This window comes from Panthera pardus, unplaced genomic scaffold (assembly GCF_024362965.1).
Source record: "Panthera pardus isolate Hobbes unplaced genomic scaffold, ASM2436296v1 HiC_scaffold_10, whole genome shotgun sequence".
Taxonomy (NCBI): domain Eukaryota; kingdom Metazoa; phylum Chordata; class Mammalia; order Carnivora; family Felidae; genus Panthera; species Panthera pardus.
Genome location: NW_026526655.1, coordinates 95,155,121 through 95,178,105, shown reverse-complemented (window position 1 = coordinate 95,178,105; position 22,985 = coordinate 95,155,121). Strand labels below are relative to the sequence as shown.

The window sequence follows — 22,985 nt, the reverse complement described above, 5'->3', positions numbered from 1 at the left end:
AAGTCTTTTGTCTGATATACATGTGTGTTATCTGTGCTGTCTGGTCATTTTCTTAATGGCATCTTGGAAGAGCCAAGGTTTTTTATTTTGATAAACTCCAATTTTCAATTTTTTTTTTATTTTAATGGTTCATGCTCTTCATGCCATATCTAAGAAATTTTGCCTGTCCCAAGACTGCAAAGATGTCCTCCTTTGTTTTCTTTTGGAAGCTTTGGAGTTTTAGATTTTACATTGAGGATTATGATCCATTTTGAGTTAATTTCTATATAAAGGCTGGTGTCCATTTTTGTCCATATGGCTACCTAGTTGCTCCAGAAACATTTACTGACAAAACTTTCCTTTCCTCCATTGAATTGCCTTAATACCTTTGTCGAAAACCAATTAACCAGATATGTGTGGATCTATTTTTGGACTCTTTATTCTCCTTGAACTCATTTAAGCCAATAAGAATCTGCTTTCATCCGTGCTTAGTTTCTTCTGTGTAGAAGTCTGTAGGCCCCTGGCTATAGGATGAATGAAGAGGTCAGTCTTGCTGAGGTAATGGAATTATTCTGTTTGAGGTAACAAGCCTGGGACAACAGTGATGTCTGACACCACAAATTTCTGCCTTTCTTTGTGCAGTGCTGAGGAGATATTGGCAGAGGGGATCTCAAAGACCTTGAGTGTGTGTGTGTGTGTGTGTGTGTGTATGTGTTTTAAGTATGAGATAATACAAATCAGAGTTATGCTTGAGAGCATGTCATACTGAAGATGATCTGTCTATTGCTGATGGTAGATCCAGAAATTATAGAACTAAAGGTCCACCAGCTTCCCTAGAAACTTCTCTGGTCCAACAGCAGTATCAGCCAACATTTATTCAATAGTTATATGCTAAGTACATTACCTACATCTTTTTGTTTTCTTAACAGTCTTACAAAGAGAGTACCATTATTAATTCTTTTTTAAAAACAAAGAAACTGGGATGAATGGGTGGCTCAGTTGGTTAAGCATCCAACTTCGGCTCAGGTCATGATCTCACAGTTCGTGAGTTCGAGCCCCATATCGGGCTCTCTGCTGTCAGCACAGAGCCTGCTTCAAATCTTCTGTTCTCCTCTCTTTGCCCCTCCCCCGTTGATTCTCTCTCAAAAATAAATAAATATTAAAAAATAAAGAAAGAAACTGAGGCAGAGAAAGGATAAACAACCTGCCCAGATAGCTCTAGTTAAAAAGTGGCAGAGTTGGGACCTATGTCCCTGACTTTAGTTCCCACATCCTTAGCCACAAGACTACACTGCCCCAGAGTACTCACTCACAGCTGAGGGAACCATTAAAAACTCACTCCCACGAATGAGGTACTTGCCTCAGGCAACCTGAGGCTGGCAAGCTGACTGGTGGGCAGCACCTCTGTGAAGCCACTTACCTGGTCCCAAACCTTTATGCTTGCCCCACCTTTCTTCCTCATTTCCTTCTGTTCAGTAGGGTTTTGTTTTGTTTTTTTTGTCTCAAAAAGGACACCATAACGAATGGGCTTGTAAGACTGCCAAGTGCAGGCTGAGGGGAGGCAGGGTTTGAAACTGAGGTGACAAGAAGAATGGGAAGGGAGGGGTGAGTGTTTTCAGATAGAGCACTTTCAAGAACAGCACAGGCTGAAGGGAGGTGGGGGGAAAAAGGGCTACAGAGAAAATGACTGGGTAAGAAGGCAGGGAGTGACTAAAGAGAAGGAATGAGGGTAGAAATGAGATTTCCAAGGAGGTGGGCAAGGAGGGAGCTCAAAGGGTTAAGTGTGGGAAGCGGAGAGGTCCTGAGAGGGAGGGTAGGAAGAAAGAAAACTGACAACAGAGGTGTGGGAAGGAGACTTGTCAACCTGTCTCCACCCTCTGCATAAGGTAGAGACTCCCTGAGAGCATAGTAATTGTGGCTTAAGAGCCTAGAAATAACTCCTACCAAGCCAAGCTATAGTGCAGTGCTGAATGCTAAACACTTCACAGTCAGTACAGATTACTGCACAAGGAGGAGCCTACAGCATTACACAACCTGAGCTGGGAACAGTATCAAATCCTACAAATCAAAAGCCTAAGAATTCAAGAATCAGTCACTTCCACAGGTAGGAAAATCCTTGGGCACGTTCTTGGCTGTAACCTTGCAAGTACAATCCTGAAATGTCCTTTACAAGAGATTTATCTCTGGTTTTGCTCCTAAGAGTGGAATCCCACCTGCGGCTCCTACGGGAACACCACAGACCTTCTGCAGAGCCAGCCCAACCTTCAAGTGTGGGAGACACTTGTTGAACAGATACACCAATGCAAGAAGATGGCCACTATCCCAGGGGCTGCCTTCACATTCAGCAAGGACTGGAGATGAAACAGAGCAAGAAAATGAGCAGCTGAAAGGGGTTCACTTTCATTGCTAGAAGTTCCTTTGTTCTGGTGGGTAAGCTGGCATCTGAGACAAGAACTTAGTAGACAGATAGTCAAGGGAGACTTGAAGGACAACCTTGCTACTCAAGGAAGAATCAAAATTATGCTAAGCAAACATTTCTGACTTATAACACAAAGTTATTTTTCCCTTCTTCCTTTGCCTCCTCCTCCTTTGCATTTTTCTCTCTCAATTCCTTCTTCCTACCCAGAGACACTGGTGCACAAAGGAAACAGAGAAGAGACAGAGGGGGGTGGGGGAGAAACATGAACACAGGCTCCTGCTGCCACTGCTATGCCTATAACAGCCTCCTCCTCCTAGACTTCACCCTACCCTCTTCTCTGCAAGAGCCCACCTTGCCAATTCCCACTCCTCCTCAGATGTTATATGGAGGGTCTGCTCCTCCAAGAAGGCCCCAACACACCTCCTCCACCTCTAGGCTTAATATGGAAGCATTCACTGTATTCTCACATGATTGTTTCTATCGCAACCCTTATCACCATAAACTGAATGTATCAGTAGATGGGGCTTTCTCCAACTGTGAATTCCCTGGGAGCAAAATCCAGCTCCTATAAAGAAGTCAAGGGCTTTGCAGAGCAATGAAAAAACTCTAGCCACTAGTGCTATTTGACTTTGAATCCTCAGTGCCTAGACAGAAGGTCTGGGGACTAGCACACATTCAAATGGTATGATTATTATAATCAACACATAGCCATATATTATTTATCGCCAATCTGTAGCTATTTTAATTACAATTGTAATCACTATTACTGCCACATGACCACTTAAAGAGATTGGACCCAGACAATAGCTAGGAGCTCAGGGTGAAGAAGTCTTGGTCCACTACAGGCAGAAGAAGCAATGAGCCAGTCCAACTAAACAGGACACTGAGAAGCTCAAGAGCAAGGATGGGACTGCTATGGCCTTAGAATCAGAACCAAGATACACTCTTTCTTTTGTGAAGCACAACAGCTTAGAGAGCATTTTCACATTCATTGTAACATTTCTTTCTGGTGGAGTAGGTGACCTGACGCCCATCTACACAGATGAGAGTCTTGCTCAGAGAAGAGACATGATTTACTAACAGTCACAAATCTGATCAGTTGGGAGGTAGGCTTGGAGGTCAGGTCTTCCCACAAAGCGTTGAGTGTTCTCCCAAAGACTGGCCCAAGATTAGCTATGGGCCCCTAATCTCAGAGAAAACACCACCAGCTCCATCCAGCCAGGGGACTGAGGGACCAAGTCTGTGGTTATCTCAGGTCACAACTCAGGGTGACTTTGATCAGTGATTCGGAAACACCAAAAATCAGAACGTTGGGAGCAGCAGCCTCAACAGTAGCACTGTCTTCTAATGACTGTTATTTTAAATAAATGGCTCATTTGATCTTATCCTAAACCTCTGACATGAGTATTATCTCCAGTTTACAAATGAGGAAGGGTCAGGGAGGCTAAGCAATTGGTCTCATGGGTAAGGACAGGCCAAGAGGGGCCCACACCTCCAACAGATCAGCCTGCCACACCCACATACCTTCTGCCATGCTAAGCAGCTCCCCTAAAGTGCTTCCTTCCATGTGGTTCCATGCATCCCATGGCTCCTCTCATTCCATACTTGTCACACAGCATTCTGAATCGCTTCTTGGCTAACCTGCCTGTGGGGTTTTCAAGAGGCAAATAATCTGGACAGAGAATGGTAAGGAGTGGAGGTAGCAGGAGTAGCCAGAAAGGCTAGAGATGGGACTTGCTGGGGGCCTGGACCTCCCCTTCTAAGACAGCCTTAGCAGAAGCCCCTTTCAGTACAAGAGCACAGGAGGACCAGACCTGAAAAGCCAAAGAACAACAGGACCATAGTAGCCCCAGAGTACCAGCAGCCAAGACAGCTATGAACTAGGAGACAAAGGTTCAAGCCTAGGCTCTGCCGCTGACCACCTCAAGGAGATCACTTCAGCTTCAGAGCCCCCACATCTACCAAAAAGGAGAAACACACCACCCGTCCCTTCTCAACATAAGCAGGGCATGCTGGGGGTAAAAACGGTAAGAAGGTGATGTTCTTTTCAAAGCAACTCAAAGACACAAGGCAACCACTATACTTGAGGCACTTGAGGCACTGCCCATTCTCCTGACTTCTAGAAGCACAGTTCAGATAGAGTTTCTGAGAAGGTTATTTTGGAATCTGTTTCATTAAGGATCCGATGTGGTCATGTGCAGGTTGTGCAGGACAGACTGCACCATTTAGTCATGAAGCCCTTGCAGTAGAAGGCACAGATTCCTGTGCTGGGGCCCCTGGAGAGCCCACTAGTCTGGCTTCTCCAGCACGACGCCGAGGGCCCAGCGACACAGCCACAGTTCAGTCACTATACTTCATAGTTGGGAAATTCCTAATTGCATAGCTTTCTTAGTCAAAGCTTACACATTCTTGCAATTATTCTCACTCTGAGAATTGTGCAGCTACATTAAAAAGAAAGTCGTTGATGTGCCTGGGTGGCTCAGTTGGTTGACTGTCCGACTCTCGATTTTGGATCAGGTCATAGTCCCATGGTGGTTGGACTGAGTCATGGGTCAGGCTCTGCACTAAGCATGGAGCCTGCTTAAGATGAGAAAGAGAGAGGTGGGGGAAAGGGGAGGGAGGGAGAGAGAGCGAGAGGGGGGGGAGAGCGAGAGGGAGGGAGAGAGAGAGAGAGAGAAAGAGAGAGAGAAAGAAAGAGAGAAAGAGAGAGAGAAAGAAAGAGAGAAAGAGAGAGACAGGGGCAGAAGGTTTACTTGAACAAATTATAGCTGAGAACTTCCCTAATCTGGGGGAGGAAGCAGACATCCAAATCCAGGAGGCACACAGAACTCCCTTCAGACTCAACAAAAATAGGTCTTCACCACGGCATGTCATAGTGAAACTGGCAAAATACAGAGATAAAGAGAGAATTCTGAAGCAGCTAGAGACAAATGGGCCTTAACCTACAAGAGTATTACCTTACTACATAAGGGTAGTAGCAGACCTGTCCACTCAAACTTGGCAGGCCAGTAGGAAGTGGCAGGACACATTCAATGCACTGAATAGGAAAAATATGCAGCCAAGAATCCTTTATCCACAAGGCTGTCATTCAGAATAGAAGGAGAGATAAAGGCTTTCCCAGACAAACAAAAACTGAAGGAGTTCATGACCACTAAACCAGCCCTGCAGGAGATCCTAAAGGGGACTCTGTGAGTGGAATGCTGCAAAGATTACAAAGGACCAGAGATATCACCACAAGTGTGAAACCTACAGATAACACAATGACACTAAATCCATATCTTTCAATAATAACTCTGAAAGGAAATGGACTAAATGCCCCTATAAAAAGACATAGGGTATCAGAATGGATAAAAAATTAAGATCCATTATATGCTGTCTACAAGAGACTCATTTTTTTCTGTCTTCTTTTTAAATTTTACATTTTCATTTTACATTTACAGTTTTTTTAAATATAACTTATTGTCAAATTGGCTAACAGACAGTGTGTACAGTGTGCTCTTGGTTTTGGGGGTAGATTCCCATGATTTATCGCTTACATACAACAGCCAGTGCTCATCCCAGCAAGTACCCTCCTCAATGCCCATCACCCATTTTCCCCTCTCCCCTGTCCCCGCCATTAACCCTCAGTTTCTTCTCAGTGTTTAAGACTCTCTTATGGGTTTGCCTCCTTCTCTGTTTGAAACTATTTTTCCCCCTTCCCTTCTCCCAAGGTCTTCTGTTAAGTTTCTCAAGTTACACATATGAGTGAAAACATATAATATCTGTCTTTCACTGACTGACTTATTTCACTTAGCATAATACCCTCCAGCTCCATCCACATTGTTGCAAATGGCAGGATTTCATTCTTTCTCATTTCCAAGTAGTATTCCATTCTATATACAAATCACATCTTCTTTATCCATTCATCATTTGATGGATATTTGGGCTCTTTCCTTGACTTAGATATTGTTGAAAGCATTTTAACCTGAGGATACCCTCAGATTTAAATTGAGGGGATGGAGAACTATCTATCATGCTACTGGAACTCAAAAGAAAGCTGGAGTAGCCATACTTACATCAGATAAACTAAATTTTAAACTAAAGACTGTAACAAGAGACAAAGAAGGTCATGATGATATAATGGGGGTCTAGCCATCAAGAAGAGCTAACAATTGTAGATGTTTATGCATCCAATTTGGAACACCCAAATATATAAATCAAGTAATCACAAATATAAGCAATCTTATTGATAAGAATATGGTAACTGCAGGGGACTTTAATGCCCCACTTACAACAACGGACAGATCATCTAGCCAGAAAAATCAACAAGGAAACAATGGCCCTGAATGATACACTAAACCAGATGGACTTGACAGATATATTCAGAACTTTTCATCCAAAAGCAGCAGAATACACATTCTTCTTGAGTGCACATGGAATATTCTCCTAGACAGATCATATACTGGATCACAAACAGCCCTCAATAAATATAAAAGAATTGAGATAATATCGTGCATATTTTCAGATCACAATCCTATGAAACTTGAAATCAACCACAAGGAAAAATTTGGAAAGCCTCCAAATGCACGGAGGTTAGAGAACATCCTACTAAAGAATGAATGTATCAACCAGGTAATTAATGAAGCAATTAAAAAATATATGGAAGAAAATGAAAATGAAAACAGAACAGTCCAAACTCTGTGGGATGCAACAAAGGCAGTCTAAAGAGTAAAATATATTGCAATCCAGGCCTATCTCAAGAAACAAAAAAAATGCCAAATACAAAACCTAACCACATACATAAAGGAACTAGAAGAAGAACAGCAAAGAAACCCCAAAGCCAGCAGAAGAAGAGAAATAATAAAGATTAGAGCAGAAATAAACAATATAGAATCCAAAAAACAAAAACAAACACCAGTGTAACCAATCAATGGATCTAACAGCTGGTTTTTTGAAAGAATAAACAAAATTGATACACCCCTAGCCAGACTTCTCAAAAAGAAAATAGAGAGAACCCAAATAGCTAAATCATGAAATGAAAGAGGAGAGCTCACAACCTACACCACAGAAATACAAACAATTATTAGAGAATACTATGAAAAATTATATGCCAACAAGCTGGACAACCTGGAAGAAATGGACAAATTCCTAGACATCCACACACTACCAAAACTCAAATGGGAAGAAATAGAAAAACTGAAAAGACCCATAACTAGTGAAGAAATTGAATCAGTTACCAAAAATCTCCAAATAAATAAGAGTCCTGGGCCAGATGGCTTCCCAGGGTAATTCTACTAGACATTTAAAGCAGAGTTAATACCTACCCTTCTCAAGCTGTTCCAAAAAACAGAAATGGAAGGAAAGCTTCTGGACTCATTCTACAAAGCCAGCATTACCTTGATTCCCAAACCAGACAGAGACCCCACAAAAAAGGAGAATTATAGGCCAATACCCCTGATGAACGCAGATGCAAAAATTCTCAACAAGATACTAGCAAATCAAATTCAACAGTATATTAAAAGAATTATTCACCATGATCAAGTGGGATTCATTTGTGGGCTGCAGGGCTGATTCAATATTCACAAATCAATCAGTGTGATACATCACATTAATAGAAGAAAGGATAAGAACCATATGATCCTGTCAATAGATGCAGAAAAAGTCTTTGACAAAATACAGCATCCTTTCTAAATAAAAACTCTCAGGAAAGTCAGGATAGAAGAAACATATGGTAAAAATCATATAAAAATCATATATGAAAGGCCCACAGCTAATATCCTCAATGGGCAAAAACTGAGAGCTTTCCCCTGGGATCAGGAACATGACAGGGGTGTCCACTCTCACCACTGTTGTTTAACACAGCGTTGGAAGTCCTAGCATCAGCATTCAGACAACAAAATGAAATAAAAGGCATCCAAACTAGCAAAGAAGACATCAAACTTTCACTTTTTGCAGATGACATACTCTACATGGCCTCCACCAAACAACTGCTAGAACTGATATATGATCACCAAAATGGCAGGGTACAAAATCAATGTACAGAAATTTGTTGTATTTCTACACACCTATAATGAACAGAAAGAGAAATCAAGAAAGCGACCTCACTTATAACTGCACCACGAACCATAAAATACCTAGGAATAAACCTAACCAAAGATGTAAAAGATCTGTATGCTGAAAACTACAGAAAACTTACAAAAGAAATTGAAGAAGACACAAAGAAATGGAAAAACATTCCATGCTCATGGATTGGAAGAATATATATTGTTAATACTACCCAAAGCAATCTACACATTCAATGCAATCCAAATAAAAATTGCACCAGCATTCTTCTCAGAGCTGGAACAAACAATCCTAAAATTTGTATGGAAATACAAAAGACCCCAAATAGCCAAAGTAATGTTGAAAAAGAAAACGAAAGCAGGAGGCATCACAATCACAGAATTTAGCCTTTACTACAAAGATGTAATCATCAAGACAGTATGGTATTGGTACAAAAACAGACACATATACCAGTGGAATAGAATAGAGAACTCAGTATTGGACCACAAATCTATGGCCAGCTAATCTTTGACAAAGCAAAAAAAGAATATCCAATGGAATAAAGACAGTCTCTTTAGCAAATTGTGCTGGGAGAACTGGACAGCAACATTCAGAAGAATGAAACTGGACCACTCTCTTACACCATACACAAAAATAAACTCAAAATGGATGAAAGACTTAAATGTGAGACAGGAAACCACCAAAAACCTAGAGTAGAAAGCAGGCAACAACCTCTTTGACCTAAGCTGCAGCAACTTATTACCTGACATGTCTCTAAAGGCAAGGGAAATAAAAGCAAAAATGAACTACTGGGACCTCATCAAGATAAAAACCTTCTACACTGCAAAGGAAATAATCAACAAAACTAAAAGGCAACGAGCAGAATGAGAGAAGATATTTGCAAATGACATATTGGACAAAGGGCTAGTATCCAAAATCTATAAAGAACTTACAATCTCAACACCTGAAAAACAATCCAATGAAGAAATGGTCAGAAGACATGAATGGACACTTTTCCAAAGAAGACATCCTGATGGCCAACAGACACATGAAAAGATGCTCAATAGCACTCATCATCATGGAAATACAATTCAAAACCACATTGAGATACCACCTCACACTGGTCAGAGTGGCTAAAATTAACAACTCAGGAAACAACAGATGTTGGCAAGGATGTGGAGAAATGGGAACCTTTGTGCATGGTTGGTGGGAATGCAAACTGGTGCAGCTACTCTGGAAAACAGTGTGAAGGTTCCTCAAAGAGTTAAAAATAGAATTACCCTACAACCTGGCAATAGCACTACTAGAAATTTATCCAAAGGATACAGGAGTGCTGATTCGTAGGGGCACATGTACCCCAATGTTTATAGCAGTACTATCAACAATAGCCAAGTTATGGAAAGAACCCAAATGTCCTTCAACTAAAGAACTAAAGTCCAGCAACTAAAGAAGATGAGGTTTATATATAGAATGGAATAATACTTGGCAATGAGAAAGAATTAAATCTTGCCATTTGTAACAATGTGTATGGAGCAGGAGGGTACTATGCTAAGTGAAATAAGTCAGAGCAAGACAGGTATTATATGTTGTCACTCAGTGTCAAATTTGAGAAACTTAACAGAAGACCAAGGGGGAAGGGAAGGAGGGGAAAAATAGTTTCAAACAGAGAGGGAGGCAAACCAAAAGAGACAAATACAGAGAACAAATTGAGGGTTGATGGAGGGGGAAGTGGAGAAGAGGGGGAAATGGGTGATGGGCATTGAGGAGGGCACTTGTTGGGATGAGCACTGGGTGTTGTATGGAAGCGATGAATCATGGGAACCTACTCTTGAAGCCAAGAGCACACCATATACACTGTATGTTAGCTGACAATAAGTTATATTTAAAAAAAAAAAAGATTCTCTCTCTCTCTGTCCCCCTCTGCCCCTCTTCTGTGCACATATACATGTATGCACACACACATGTATGCACACACATGTGTATATATATATCTCTCTCTCAAAAAATAAATAAACATTAGGAAAAAAAAAGAAAGAAAGAAAAATAGCCACCAGGGATCAGGCCTGGGGTAGGGAAAATGCTGCTTCTGACAAACCCACAGTCAAAACAACCTGATAGAAATCACACCTAAAAAGGTAGTTCTGCTTCCATTGATTGGCTATTATATATAATGCTACAATAAACAGAGGGGTACATATATCCATTCGGATTAGTGTTTTTGTATTCTTCGGGTAAATACCCAGCAGTGTTATTACTGCATAGTAGGGTAATTTTTTTTTTAATTTTTTGAGGAACCTCCATACTCTTTTCATCAGGGGCTGCACCAGTTTGCATTCCCACCCACAGCGCAGATTTCCTCCAAGTGTCCATCAATAGATGAATGGATACAGGGGTGCCTGGGTGGCTCAGTCAGTTAAGCGTCCGACTTCAGCTCAGGTCATGATCTTGCAGTTCATGAGTTCGAGCCCCATGTCAGGCTCTGTGCTGACAGCTCAGAGCCTGGAGCCTGCTTCTAATTCTGTGTCTCCCTCTCTCTCTTCCCCTCACCTGCTTGTGCTCGCTCGTGCATGCTCTCTCTCAAAAAAATAAATAAAAGCATTAAAAAAAATTTTAATAGATGAATGGATAGAGAAGATGTGGTATATATATATACAATGGAATATTATTTATCCATAGAAAAGAATGAAGTCTTATCATTTGCAACAACATGGATGGAGCTAGAGAGCATAATGCTAAGTGAAATGAGCCAGTACGAGAAAGACAAATACCATATGATTTCACTCATATGTGGAATTTAAGAAACAAAACAAATGGAAAAAGGGAAAAAAAGAGACAAAAGAAGAGACAAACCCCAAAACAGACTCTTAACTATAGAGAACACATTCATGGTTACCAGAATGGAGGTGGGTGGAGGAATGGGTGAAATGAGAAAGGGATTAAAGAGTACACTTATGATGAGCACTGAGAAATGTATAGGATTGTTGAATTACTACATTGTACACCTGAAACTAACACGGTATATTAACTACACTGGAATTAAATATTTTTAATGTGTATTCATTTTTGAGAGACAGAGCATGAGCAGGGCATGGGCAGAGAGAGGGAGACACAGAGTGTCAGCACAGAGTCCCATGTGGGGCTCAAACCTACAAACTGTGAGATCATGACCTGAGTCAAAGTCAGACACTCAACTGACTGAACCACCCAGGTGCCCCTAATTTTTTTTTAAAAGGCAGTTCTGGGGTGCCTGGGTGGCTCAGTCAATCATATGACCTCAGCTCAGGTCATGATCTCAGGTCCGTGAGTTCGAGCCCCTGCACCAGGGGAGCTCAAGCCCTGCTTCGGGTGAACTGGAACCCCGCTTCGGGTGAGTGCCGCTTCTCTCTCTCCCACCCCTCTCTTTGCCCCTCATTCACTTGTGCCCTCTCCCTCCCTCCCCCCCACCACCCTAAGGAAAAAAAAAAGTCAGATATGCAGTTGAGGGCAAGGATGAGGCTGTAACTTGGACCTAAATTCATGACATCATGGCCCTGAAGACCAGTCTCCTGGTTTCAACCGCCACAAGCATACTTTATTTGGCCTTCATGAAATTGTCCACCCACTCCCAACCAGGGTTTTCAAAAACATTTAATGAGTTGTCCATTTATTTCACATTAAACACAGGCTTCCACTGTCTGGAAGACTTGGAAGGTTTGACATCTCCGGGGCCACACACCCGCACAGCAAGTCTGCACGGCACCGCTAGAGGGCAGGCCTTTCCTCCAGGCACACTTTTGTCCCCATGGACCACCGGTTACACTAGAGCTTCTCCTGCGTTCAGGACTGGCTTCGGTGAGCATCTGATTACACCTCCTAATTCAGATGTGGAAAAATATTCATGCTGAATTACTGCAGGCCAGGGGTCAGGGGTCTGGCCATGGCCTGCTGGCTTCCCCAAACTTCCAGAGCAGAATGTGGGAACCCAAAGACTTGGGACTGAAACACTGTCAGCTACCACCTGGTATTCTTTTCTTAGAGTTCTGATGAGATGACCATAAATGGGTCTGATTCTTAAATCCCACACCAGAACTGATAAAAGATGCAGTGGGTGTGACTTCTCCAAGGACAGGTCCAGTCTTGCACAAAATCATGGACCTCTTCGCCCTCTCTGAAGCCTACATGGGACAGGGCATCAGACATTTATATCTTGGTGTGCAGTTTCAGTTGGTGACCTTCTTCCCTTAGGAGTATTTTCACTACATGATATGAGACTGTTCCCAGGTAAAGAGAGTTCCACTAGCAAGAGAAAGACAAGGAGGGTCCTTGCAAAGGTCCCTGAGCACAGCTACCCATTCCTTATCAAGTTAGCCCAGCTTCAAATTAATGGTTAATGCCTAAATAAATGAATGTCTCAACTAGCTTAGTGCTGAAAATTCTCACCAATAAACATTAGAGTGGAGGCATATTTCCATCCCCTGTAAAACACAAAGATGTTATCTGACAGACATCTTAACTAATCATACTTAATGCTTTCAGCTGTAAATTTTACCTAATGTCCGGGTTCTGACAGAATGGAACATAGGATAGCAAGTTTGAGGGAGAAAAAGGATGGAAAAGTCCAGGATGCCAGCCCATGGGGAGATCAGAGTTAGGGAATACAATCAATCGTGAGACTAAGAACACAGAGGAGTAAATAGGAATATTCCCGTCAGCTAGCTCTGCTCCCAACACAGCCTGAAAGCCATGGGCGGGTATCCATCTTTCCTCTGCCATTGCTGAGATATTAAAGAACAAGCTTCTGGCCCCTGTGACAACAACAAATAACAGTGAAGATCCTGGTGAGTTACCGAAGGATGGCTCTGATCTCAATTTCAGTTGTGGGAGGGGGGTAGCAAGTTCAGGCAGCCAGTGTCATTTCTCTCCTAAATGCAGTGAGATGCCCCATTCGTTTTAATCCTCCCCATAAACACAAGCAATACCTCACTCCAGAAAGAATTAACATATATTTTTCTAAAAGTGAAACGAAAGTTCTAAGAATTTAGGCCTTGTCTAAGATGGTGCATGTAGCCAAACTCAAATCAAACTCCATCTTAAAAGAAAAGCCCATATTTTTGCATTTAAATCACTATGTGACTTTTAAAGAGAGAATCACTGTAATGGCAGCATCTTTGTCTCTCAGTAAGTAAGCCAGCTGCTCTCTATGAAGATAACCCGATAGGAGACTATAAAAGATTTTTTTTTTTCAGCATTACTAAGAGAGGGGGGCGAGAATCAGACTGCAGGTAATGACTCTCACCCAAAGAACAAAGCAGTCAAAGAGACTTTAATATGAAATTGCATCCTTCAGTTTCTGCATCCAAATGTCAGTTGCGCCAGAAAAATCCAATGTGAATGGATTTATGTGAGATGCAAAAGAGAAAAATAATTCTTATTACAATAACCACTGAATAGACAAAGGGCACAGATTGGATCACTCTGCTATACAAGCATCATCCCATTTCTTCTTACATAAAAGACGTATTGCTCTAAAAATAGTCAAAAAATCTAAGGAGAGAGACACAGAACCCAGAACCACCTCAACTATGTGAAGTTTTTTCGTCTTGCCCAGGGCTTCTCTCTGCCAAATCATTCACATTCTTCAATGAATTCTTCTACACTCCTAAAACATTGTTTATTCTCCTTCCACCTGCCCAACTTCCCCCAGTAAATCCTTTGTAAGAGGTAATATAGGAGGCTGGCACCTCCAGGAAAAATTGTTAAGGAAGAAGGAACTTACCACTTCTGGGAGCAGCCTAGTTGAGAGGTCATGGATGGCTTTGACCACTATGCATATGGATGACAGAAGGAAGATCACCCCCAAGATGACACAGGCTCTGTAAAGAAACAAAACATTGAGAATCTTAACTGTGAGAAGTCCACTCTGCTGATTCATGCAATAACACAACACAAAAGGCACTGGTACCCAACCATAATTTGCCACACTCCCACCATGACTGTCTATAGTCTCAGAATTGATACTGAATCATCTCTAGGAGAATATAATTTAGAGTGTTAACAGCAAAACCAACCCCATGGAAAAAGGGCTCACTATCCTACATTATCACAGAGTATCCCATGAGTGCCAACATGGGAGGAACTTCAAGACCGTTAAATCCATCTCTCAGGCCCAGCAACAAAACACGCTGGTCCTCTTCCAGCTGGAAGGTTCGGTGTTTAACAGCAGAGTGAAGGCTCTGGCATGAGACATCCCAAGTTTTACCATTTACCATGCTTGCTCTTGGCTAACCTACTGAACTTCTTTTAGTCTTTACATCCTCACCCGTAAAACAGGAATAAAATTTCCCACCTGAAGATGAAATGAGCATCAAAAAATAACCCATCGATGTTGGCTTAAACAAAGGCAAAGTCTACTCTGGCTATCTCTTTCTGATATGGCATGATAGACACTATTGTATTTTCCCAAAGATAAAAAAGAAGAATTATTAGTAACAACAAAAGATAGAGTGTTTATGCCAAAGGGGAGTAGAACTCTTCAAAAAGGAGAGGAGAGGAGAGAAGGAAGGATGAGATCAACCAAGGCACCACAGGAGGAGGCAGGAGCAAGTTAGGGATGAGGTCAAGGGGAAAACCAGAGGATGTACAGCCAGGGGAATGGGGTGGGGGCTAGTAAGAAGTCTGTGAGGCCTCAGGACATAGGAGCTCTCTCTGGCAAATCAGACACAACAACTTGCAAGAGAAACAAAGATGAAAATGGAAAGTAAACAGGAGGACTTGATGATAGTAATACAAGAGTCAAAACATGAAATGAAAACAAAAAAAAGAGGAAAAAGTGAATGACTACAGTTAGCCTTAAATCATTTCTATCCCAACCTGATGACTCCATCACTTGGCAGCCTCCTCAACCCTTTCCCCTGAGCTATCAAATAAAACCGTTTTTCTTCATCCATCTTGGAGTCCCTTCTCTGGATTAACAGAATGGCCTCAAATTGCCCACCTAACATTGAAGTAACACTTGCTTAGAATCCTAATGAGCCTGTGGACAGACATGGTCCCCAAAACCTAAAAGTCAGAAATAAGCAGGTAAACAAGGTTGCTTGGAGCTCACTCAGTAGGCTTCTAATGCACACTCTAGTTGTAGGTTTTAGTCTTTCAAAAACACAGACAGGAAGAAGGGATCATTGCAGACTGATGCAAAACACAAAATATAGAGATTGTAGGAAAAGCAATGAATGGGTTGGGGATCCTGGTACAGACTCGAGCAAAAGAGGATCTGGTCCTATGAATCAAATGGGTGAGCTGCCCCCGGTGCCATACATCCTCATAATGAGCCTGGGGGAGAGAACACATGCTCAAGATAGAGAAAAGATATTTCAGGCAATAAGTATTCACTGATGCAGTGGCAGGAGGGAAGAACACTGATTTGAGGCATTGAGCCTGGGGCTGGTAACCCAGTCCTGGCATGACTATGGGGCAAAAGAGGCTGCAGCCAAGAGAGGTATCGTGAGGGAATGAGGCCCATCTAACAGAGGGTCTTTAGTGACAAGATACTGGAGCAAGACCAATGAATCCCAGGGCTCAGGGAATCAATGCCCCCAATGCTCTGGCCCCTGAGACCTAGCTATGCCCACAGGGAAGACTGCTGTAGGCCAGCTGTGACCAGCACTTGAAATAACCACTCCTCTCTGCAAAGACTGTGAGCAGTCCCATTATAGGAAAAGAGCCTAAAGTCAGGGTAGGCCTCCGATATAAATTTTGTGATGTGCTTTTCTCCATTCAAAAAAATTCCTGAGTGTCTACAAGAGAGACTCTCTGTGATTCACCCTTTCAGATAAATTTAACCACCAACTCAGTGCTTCTCAACCCAAGGGCATGCTGTACTCGTCTGGGATGGTTTGTTTGTTTGTTTGTTTGTTTGTTTGTTTGTTTTTTCAACAGCTGCTCAGAGACCACTCCAACTGTACCAGAATCTCTGGGGGTGAACCCAGACATCTACATTTTTTGAAAGCTCCCTAGTAATTCCCACATGCACTGGGGCTGAGAGTCCTGCACCTAAACCCAGGAGAGGCTGTGTCCTTAGGGAGCTTCCACTGTGGTGTAGAAAACCACAACTCCCTGGACAGAAGGCAAGGAGGGAGCCGTCATCCCAGCTGGTGAGGAGGGAACAGGTCTAATGATCCCTAAGGGATGTGTAGTGTATCTTTTTACTGAGCAGCTTTCTCTCCCTGAGGCACAAATAGGCCAGCCACCACTTGGGTGCTAGAACTTCTACAGACAGTTTATTACAACATCTTCAGGAAGTTTTCATCTCCATACTTCTCTGGAGTAGGGGGTGGGAGAAGAAACAAATGTCTGAGCTTCTAGCTGACAGGCAACAGTAATGCTACAGGAACCTATTTTCTCCAGATGACTGCAGACACATGACTGCAATGCACAAAAAAGTGGATTTGAATTTTGTTTACATTTCTTAAGGAGACAAGATGTAAAGGATGTGATGGTCGCCTTACATAATATCTTGCTTATATATCTTTAATCAAAATTACACTACAAATCTCCTAAGGGCAAGAACCATATTTTTTTTAATATATGAAATTTATCATCAAATTGGTTTCCATACAACACCCAGTGCTCATCCCAAAAGATGCCCTCTTCAATACCCATCACCTCCCCTCCCCTACCTCCCACCCCCCATCAACCCTCAGTTTGTTCTCAGTTTTTAAGAGTCTCTTATGCTTTCGCTCTCTCCCACTCTAACCTCTTTTTTTTTTCCTCCCCCTCCCCCCTATGGTTTTCTGTTAAGTTTCTCAGGATCCACATAAGAGTGAAAACATATGGTATCTGTCTTTCTCTGTATGGCTTATTTCACTTAGCATAACTTCCTCCAGTTCCATCCACGTTGCTACAAAGGGCCATATTTCATTCTTTCTCATTGCCACGTAGTACTCCACTGTGTATATAAACCACAATTTCATTATCCATTCATCAGTTGATGGACATTTAGGCTCTTTCCACAATTTGGCTATTGTTGAGAGTGCTGCTATAAACATTGGGGTACAAGTGCCCCTATGCATCAGTACTCCTATATCCCTTGGGTAAATTCCTAGCAGTGCTACTGCTGGGTCATAGGGTAGGTCTATTTTTAATTTTTTGAGGAACCTCCACATTGTTTTCCAGAGTGGATGCACCAGTTTGCATTCCCACCAACAGTGCAAGAGGGTTCCCGTTTCTCCACATCCTCTCCAGCATCTATAGTCTCCTGATTTGTTCATTTTGGCCACTCTGACTGGCGTGAGGTGATATCTGAGCGTGGTTTTGATTTGTATCTCCCTGATGAGGAGCGACGTTCAGCATCTTTTCATGTGCCTGTTGGCCATCTGGATGTCTTCTTTAGAGAAGTGTCTATTCATGTTTTCTGCCCATTTCTTCACTAGGTTATTTGTTTTTCGGGTGTGGAGTTTGGTGAGCTCTTTATAGATTTTGGATACTAGCCCTTTGTCCGATATGTCATTTGCAAATATCTTTTCCCATTCCGTTGGTTGCCTTTTAGTTTTGTTGATTGTTTCCTTTGCTGTGCAGAAGCTTTTTATCTTCATGAGGTCCCAATAGTTCATTTTTGCTTTTAATTCCCTTGCCTTTGGGGATGTGTCAAGTAAGAAATTGCTACGGCTGAGGTCAGAGAGGTCTTTTTCTGCTTTCTCCTCTAAGGTTTTGATGGTTTCCTGTCTCACATTCAGGTCCTTTATCCATTTTGAGTTTATTTTTGTGAATGGTGTAAGAAAGTGGTCTAGTTTCAACCTTCTGCATGTTGCTGTCCAGTTCTCCCAGCACCATTTGTTAAAGAGACTGTCTTTTTTCCATTGGATATTCTTTCTTGCTTTGTGAAAGATTAGTTGGCCATACTTTTGTGGGTCCAATTCTGGAGTCTCTATTCTATTCATTGGTCGATGTGTCTGTTTTTGTGCCAATACCATGCTGTCTTGATGATTACAGCTTTGTAGTAGAGGCTAAAGTCTGGGATTGTGATGCCTCCTGCTTTGGTCTTCTTCAAAATTACTTTGGCTATTTGGGGCCTTTTGTGGTTCCATGTGAATTTTAGGATTGCTTGTTCTAGCTTCAAGAAGAATGCTGGGGCAATTTTGATTGGGATTGCATTGAATGTGTAGATAGCTTTGGGTAGTATTGACATTTTAACAATATTTATTCTTCCAACCCATGAGCATGGAATGTTTTTCCATTTCTTTATATCTTCTTCAATTTCCTTCATAAGTTTTCTGTAGTTTTCAGCATACAGATCTTTTACATCTTTGGTTAGATTTATTCCTAGGTATTTTATGCTTCTTGGTGCAATTGTGAATGGGATCGGTTTCTTTGTCTTTCTGTTGCTTCATTATTAGTGTATAAGAATGCAACTGATTTCTGTACATTGATTTTGTATCCTGCGACTTTGCTGAATTCATGTATCAGTTCTAGCAGACTTTTGGTGGAGTCTATCGGATTTTCCATGTATAATATCATGTCATCTGCAAAAAGTGAAAGCTTCATCTTTGCCAATTTTGATGCCTTTGATTTCCTTTTGTTGTCTGATTGCTGATGCTAGCACTTCCAACACTATGTTAAACAACAGCCATGAGAGTGGACATCCCTGTCGTGTTCCTGATCTCAGGGGGAAAGCTCTCAGTTTTTTCCGATTGAGGATGATATTAGCCATGGGCTTTTCATAAATGGCTTTTATGATGTTTAAGTATGTTCCTTCTATCCCGACTTTCTTGAGGGTTTTTATTAAGAAAGGATGCTGAATTTTGTCAAATGCTTTTTCTGCATCAATTGCTAGGACCATATGGTTCTTATCTTTTCTTTTATTAATGTGATGTATCACATTGATTTGTGAATGTTGAACCAGCCCTGCATCCCAGGAATGAATCCCACTTGATCATGGTGAATAATTCTTTTTATAAGCTGTTGAATTCGATTTGCTAGTATTTTATTGAGAATTTTTGCATCCATATTCATCAGGGATATTGGCCTGTAGTTCTCTTTTTTTTTTTTTTTTTTTTACTGGGTCTCTGTCTGGTTTAGGAATCAAAGCAATACTGGCTTCATAGAATGAGTCTGGAATTTTTCTTTCCCTTTCTATTTTTTGGAATAGCTTGAGAAGGATAGGTACTATCTCTGCTTTAAATGTCTGATAGAATTCCCCAGGGAAGCCATCTGGTCCTGGACTCTTATTTGTTGGGAGATTTTTGATAACTGATTCAATTTCCTCGCTGGTTATGGGTCTGTTCAAGCTTTCTATTTCCTCCAGTTTGAGTTTTGGAAGTGTGTGGGTGTTTAGGAATTTTTCCATTTCTTCCAGGTTGTCCAGTTTTTTGGCATAGAATTTTTCATAGTATTCCCTAATAACTGCTTGTATTTCTGAGGGATTGGTTCTAATAATTCCATTTTCATTCATGATTTTATCTATTTGGGTCATCTCCCTTTTCTTTTTGAGAAGCCTGGCTAGAGGTTTATCAATTTTGCTTATTTTTTCAAAAAACCAACTCTTGGTTTCATGGATCTGCTCTACAGTTTTTTTAGACTCTATATTGTTTATTTCTGCTCTGATCTTTATTTCTCTTATTCTGCTGGGTTTGGGGTGTCTTTGCTGCTCTGCTTCTAGTTCCTTTAGGTGTGCTGTTAGATTTTGTATTTGGGATTTTTCTTGTTTCTTGAGATAGGCCTGGATTGCAATGTATTTTCCTCTCAGGACTGCCTTCACTGCATCCCAAAGCATTTGGATTGTTGTATTTTCATTTTCATTTGTTTCCATATATTTTTTAATTTCTTCTCTAATTGCCTGGTTGACCCATTTATTCTTTAGTAGGATGTTCTTTAACCTCCATGCTTTTGGAGGTTTTCCAGACTTTTTCCTGTGGTTGATTTCAAGCTTCATAGCATTGTGGTCTGAAAGTATGCATGGTATGATCTCAATTCTTGTATACTTACGAAGGGCTGTTTTGTGACCCAGTATGTGATCTATCTTGGAGAATGTTCCATGTGCACTTGAGAAGAAACTATATTCTGTTGCTTTGGGATGCAGAGTTCTAAATATATCTGTCAAGTCCATCTGATCCAATGTATCATTCAGGGCCCTTGTTTCTTTACTGACCATGTGTCTAGATGATCTATCCATAGTTGTAAGTGGGGTATTAAAGTCCCCTGCAATTACCACATTCTTATCAATAAGGTTGCTTATGTTTGTGAGTAATCATTTTATACATTTGGGGGCTTCCGTATTCGGTGCATAGACATTTATAATTGTTAGTTCTTCTTGATGGATAGACCCGGTAATTATTATATAATGCTCTTCTTTATCTCTTGCTACAGCCTTTAATTTAAAGTCTAGTTTGTGTGATATAAGTGTGGCTACTCCAGCTTTCTTTTGACTTCTAGTAGCATGATAGATAGTTCTCCATCCCCTCACTTTCAATCTGAAAGTGTCCTCAGGTCTAAAGTGAGTCTCTTGTAGACAGCAAATAGATGGGTCTTGTTTTTTTATCCATTCTGATATCCTATGTCTTTTGGTTGGAGCATTTAGTCCATTTACATTCAGTGTTGTTATAGAAAGATATGGGTTTAGAGTCATTGTGATGTCTGTAGGTTTCATGCTTGTAGCGATGTCTTTGGTACTTTGTCTCACAGGATCCCCCTTAGGATCTCTTGTAGGGCTGGTTTAGTGGTGAATTCCTTCAGTTTTTGTTTGGGAAGACCTTTATCTCTCCTTCTATTCTAAATGACAGATTTGCTGGATAGAGGATTCTCGGCTGCATATTTTTTCTGTTCATCACATTGAAGATTTCCTGCCATTCCATTCTAGCCTGCCAAGTTTCAGTAGACAGATGCGTCACTAGTCTTATTGGTCTCCCTTATATATTAGAGCACGTTTATCCCTAGCTGCTTTCAGAATTTTCTCTTTATCTTTGTATTTTCCCAGTTTCACTATGATATGTTGTGCAGAAGATCAATTCAAGTTATGTCTGAAGGGAGTTCTCTGTGCCTCTTGGATTTCAATGCCTTTTTCCTTCCCCAGATCAGGGAAGTTCTCAGCTATTATTTCTTCAAGTACACCTTCAGCACCTTTCCCTGTCTCTTCCTCCTCTGGAATACTAATTATGCGTATATTATTTCTCTTTAGTGCATCACTTAGTTCTCTAATTTTCCCCTCATACTCCTGGATTTTTTTTATCTTTTTCTCAGCTTCTTCTTTTTCCATAATTTTATCTTCTAGTTCACCTATTCTCTCCTCTGCCTCTTCAATCTGAGCTGTGGTCATCTCCATTTTATTTTGCAGCTCATTAATAGCATTTTTTAGCTCCTCCTGGCTGTTCCTTAGTCCCTTGATCTCTGTAGCAATAGATTCTCTGCTGTTCTTTATACTGTTTCCAAGCCCAGTGATTAATTTTATGACTATTATTCTAAATTCACTTTCTGTTATATTGTTTAAATCGTTTTTGATCAGTTTGTTAGCTGTCATTATTTCCTGGAGGTTTTTTTGAGGGGAATTCTTCCGTTTCGTCATTTTGGATAGTCCCTGGAGTGGTGCGGAACTGCAGGGCACTTCCCCTGTGCTGTCTTGAATAACTTGTGTTGGTGGGCGGGGCCGCAGTCAGACCTGATGTCTGCCCCCAGCCCACCGCTGGGGCCACAGTCAGACTGGTGTGTACCTTCTCTTCCCCTCTCCTAGGGGCGGGATTCACTGTGGGGTGGGGTGGCCCATCTGGGCTACTTGCACACTGCCAGGCTTGTGGTGCTGGGGATCTGGCGTATTAGCTGGGGTGGATTGGCAAGGTGCACCAGGTTGGGAGGGGCAGGCTCAGCTCACTTTTCCTTCGGAGATCTGCTTTGGGAAGGGCCCTGCAGCACCAGGAGGGAGTCAGACCCACCAGAGGGATGGATCCGCAGAAGCACAGCGTTGGGTGTTTGCAAGGTGCAAGCAAGTTCCCTGACAGGAACTGGTTCCCTTTGGGATTTTGGCTGGGGGATGGGCTAGGGAGATGGCACTGGCGAGTGCCTTTGTTCCCAGCCAAGCTGCGCTCTGTTGTCCGGGGCTCAACAACTCTCCTTCTCGGTGTCTTCCAGCCCTCCCGCTCTCCGAGCAGAGCTGTTAACTTATAACCTTCCAGATGTTAAGTCCCGCTCGCTGTCAGAACACACTCCATCCGGCCCCTCCACTTTTGCAAGCCAGATTCGGGGGCTCTGCTTTGCTGGCGGGCTGCCCCTCTGCCCCGGCTCCCTCCCACCAGTCCGTGCAGCGCGCACTGCCTCTCCACCCTTCCTACCCAATTCTGTGGGCCTCTCGTCTGCACTTGGCTCTGGAGAATCCATTCTGCTAGTCTTCTGGTGGTTTTCTGGGTTATTTAGGCAGGTGTGGGTGGAATCTAAGTGATCCGCAGGACGCGGTGAGCCCAGCATCCTCCTAAGCCACCATCTTCCGATGTCATATTCTGTTTTTCCAAGAACCATATTTTTATAGCTCAGTGTCCACAGGAGCACATAGCAGGTGCCCCATATGCATCTGTAGAATGGATGTAGTCACTAACCAATTAAGTAATCA

The 22,985-nt window shown here is 42.0% G+C and overlaps 1 protein-coding gene across 1 annotated transcript in view; it reads right to left on the bottom strand.

Moving 5' to 3' along the window:
• Positions 1-22,985, bottom strand: part of TMEM163 (transmembrane protein 163) — a 238,182-nt gene that overhangs the window by 34,019 nt on the left and 181,178 nt on the right. The window contains exon 5 of the mRNA XM_019454495.2: positions 14,175-14,271. Within this exon, the coding sequence (XP_019310040.1) occupies positions 14,175-14,271 (97 nt within the window). The remainder of the gene's footprint in view (positions 1-14,174; positions 14,272-22,985) is intronic.